This window comes from Apaloderma vittatum, unplaced genomic scaffold (genome assembly GCF_000703405.1).
Source record: "Apaloderma vittatum isolate BGI_N311 unplaced genomic scaffold, ASM70340v1 scaffold36888, whole genome shotgun sequence".
NCBI classification, from domain to species: domain Eukaryota; kingdom Metazoa; phylum Chordata; class Aves; order Trogoniformes; family Trogonidae; genus Apaloderma; species Apaloderma vittatum.
In genome coordinates, this window is record NW_009729735.1 from 8,193 (window position 1) to 11,146 (window position 2,954).

Below are 2,954 nucleotides of genomic sequence, written 5' to 3' on the forward strand. Positions count from 1 at the left end.
GCTGGGAGGAATCAGTTAATTTGCTTTCTTACACAATGACCTGCAACCTCTGTGCCTTCCAGAGAAGTGATAGTCCCCAGGCTGCGGGTTGAGTGGTATTGCTGCAGAACGTGAGAAGAAATAGTGTTAGGGAATCTAAACCTGTTCAGTGTCAAGAGAAGTAAGCTCAGCTGTCGAGAGCACTGCACGACTCCCTCAGGGTCTGAGCATTATCTGCTGTTGCTAGCCGGCTCTGTCTTAATGAAAGATTAACATGGGTCAGGCCTAGGATTCCTCTGTTCAGTATCTGATCCTCAAGGTGACCAAGTGGGAGCTCTGGAAAAGTGTTTGGGTTTTTTTTTTTTCTGAGAAGCTCAGATCAAGTGTCGCTGCCTCTGGGAGCCAGGGATTCGCAGACCAGCCAACCCAGAGGACAAATTGAGAGCAGTTCAAGTTGCTAGCTGTTGCAGATGTCTCAATGCTATCTGAAGCCTGCGAATCCCACCATTTTTTGTCCCTTGCAAATTTGTAGTGATGATGTTGCTGTAGCTGGACCTTAGGCTTGCCTTCTTGGGGCATGTGAGACATTAATGTCGATGCTTCTGTGAAGACCAGGGCACTGTGGTGTTGCACGGAAAAACAACTGGCCCAGGAACACCTGGAAGCTGGTCAGTATCCTGAGAATATATGTTCTTGTTTGCCCAAGTGCCTGGCAGGACCGACTCATTAAGTCACAAAGGACTGATGTGATGATAAAGTTCCTGGATGAGTTGGTTTACATGATCATTCTCTGAATTCAGAGTTTCTTTATTTGGAAAAGTCACCTGCCATTTATAGCTTAGGGTTTGATATTTGGTAACTCTGAAAGACCTTTCTTTCCCCCCACCATGTTACACAACAGGGCACGTAGCTTTATTTTTAGAGCTCTGGGAGTTTTGTATTTAAATATATTGGTTTTGTGCAGTACTTTGAAATCTTTTATTCTAACTAAGCATGGATGATAGATAGTTAATTTTTTTCAAGGGCTATGACTGAGGCAGGAACATTGGGGGCAGTGGAGTGTCAAAGACTGATGGCAGCTGTGCCGCAAGGGAATATTGCTGTTGCAAAGGTAAAAGCTGAGTAGCGCCCAACTTTGATTCCCATTGCTTCTAAGCAAACTAAATGCTGGTGTGTGATTTCTGTGATCGCCTCCCCAGTTTCCCCTGCAGAGGCTGCATAGCCCCAAAAATGCATCCTTGAGAAGTGCTGGGGTGAAACCTCACTCTTGTTGCTCCACAGAACATCCTTCGGCTCCTTCACATGGAAAGAGCTGCTGAGGAGCGGGGTGGTTGTTGCCGGTCTGGGACCTGGGCAGTTAGAGCTGGCTAAACGGTGCGTCCCCGTGGGTCTTGCTCTGACCAGGCTGTTCAAGGTTCTTTTTTTATGGAACAAACACGTTTTCAAATTAATTTCTCAGTGCTACCCTTAAGAGCCTTTGATGAATAGCTGTGTCAGTTGGAAGTGCAGTTTATTTCCATTAGCAGGCCAAAATCCCCACGGGGAAGTCAGCTTGCGCAAAGGGGCCCTTGCGACTTTCCTCTTGATGAAATAAGTTAGCTGTGTTAGGATGAAGCAAAGGCAGCTTGCCACTCACTGCCTGGAGGCAGGACTAATCTGTAGGTGTCTATTAAATCAGAGATGAGCTAGGGAAAGTGTCCTTTTTCTCACTGTGTGATATGAAAAACCAGGAAAAAAGATCAGCTAAGGATCTCTTTATTTCTCTTCCTCACCCCACTTGTCTTCTGTGACTGCAGTCAGCTCTGGCTCTTTCCTGGGAAGGTGGAGCATGGGGCAAGGTTGAGAGCAAGTTCCTCCAGGTAGGTTACAGCTGAAGGTCAGCTCAGGCTGCGTTTTCCTCATTACTGGCCTGAGGCAGGAACACTAAGTACAGTGGAGCTAAGCTGTTACTTTTTCCTAACAAGCCTCTCTCCCCTCTGCACTCAGGTGGACAAAACTAGCATTCTGTCACAGTAGATTAGCGAGAGGACATTCTAATGAACTTTCAACCTAGGTTTTTAATTCTGACTCTGGATGTACTTGAGATGTGTTTATTCTTTCTTTTTTTCAGTTCCCACTGTGTGATGGCTCTCACACAAAGTACAATGAGGAAACCGGTGACAACGTTGGGCCTCTGATCATCAAGAGGAAGGAGGCGTAGAGCGGACAGTAGAAGCTACAAAACGACTGTCTGATAAATCCTCTGCTCACATGTAATTAGGGGGGAAAACCACAAATTCTTTGTCATGTCACTAAAGACTTTCCAGTGTAGTATGTACAGCAGGCTTCAGCATATGTATTTTCTCTGGTGCTTGTCTTGTTTTAATCACTACAATGCATAATTTACTAAATAGTCATGGTTTAAATTTCTGTCCTGTGAAGTGAGTATGAGACTAAAATGACACACAGAATGTACTTCATTCAGAAAGTAGGTATTAAATTATTTTCAAATACATGTGTACTACTCTGAGGCTATTTGGTAGAGCATGTGTTCAAAAGGTAGATCCTAAAATTGTGGAGGGGTTCTAAAATCACAGGTCTGGAGAGGCTTCTGTGTAAAAGGCAGTGGAAGGAAAGAAATCATGGTGCCAAATTGCAGCCAAACCTCTGATTATGCTGCGTTTTCTATAGTTATCAGGTTTGGCCTATTACACGACTGTTCTATCGTGTAATAAAAGAGCTAATTCAAAGTTTCTAACTATGAACAGACAACATAAAAAAGGCTTATGGCAAGATGGGGCTAAAGGGCAACTTTACTTTTCATTTTATGGCAGTAATGAAACTTGACCCGACTACCGTATGGTATCAAGAACTTACTACTGGAACTGCCGGCCTGTATTTAGAGTAGGATTAGGAAGACGGTCTCCGTGAGAGCTTTTCTTGATAGACAAGCAGAGTGATACGAAGTGCTCCAAGGGGTGGCGGGGCTGTCTTAG

General features: G+C 44.5%; 1 protein-coding gene across 1 annotated transcript in view; it reads left to right on the forward strand.

The window, feature by feature from the left end:
* CISD1 (CDGSH iron sulfur domain 1) overlaps positions 1–2,315 on the forward strand; it is a gene marked incomplete at its 5' end in the record, with an annotated part of 5,651 nt that extends 3,336 nt beyond the window's left edge. Inside the window, one exon of the mRNA XM_009874547.1 lies at positions 2,090–2,315. Coding sequence (XP_009872849.1) covers positions 2,090–2,179 — 90 coding nt within the window. The remainder of the gene's footprint in view (positions 1–2,089) is intronic.
* Positions 2,316–2,954: the final 639 nt, after the last annotated feature.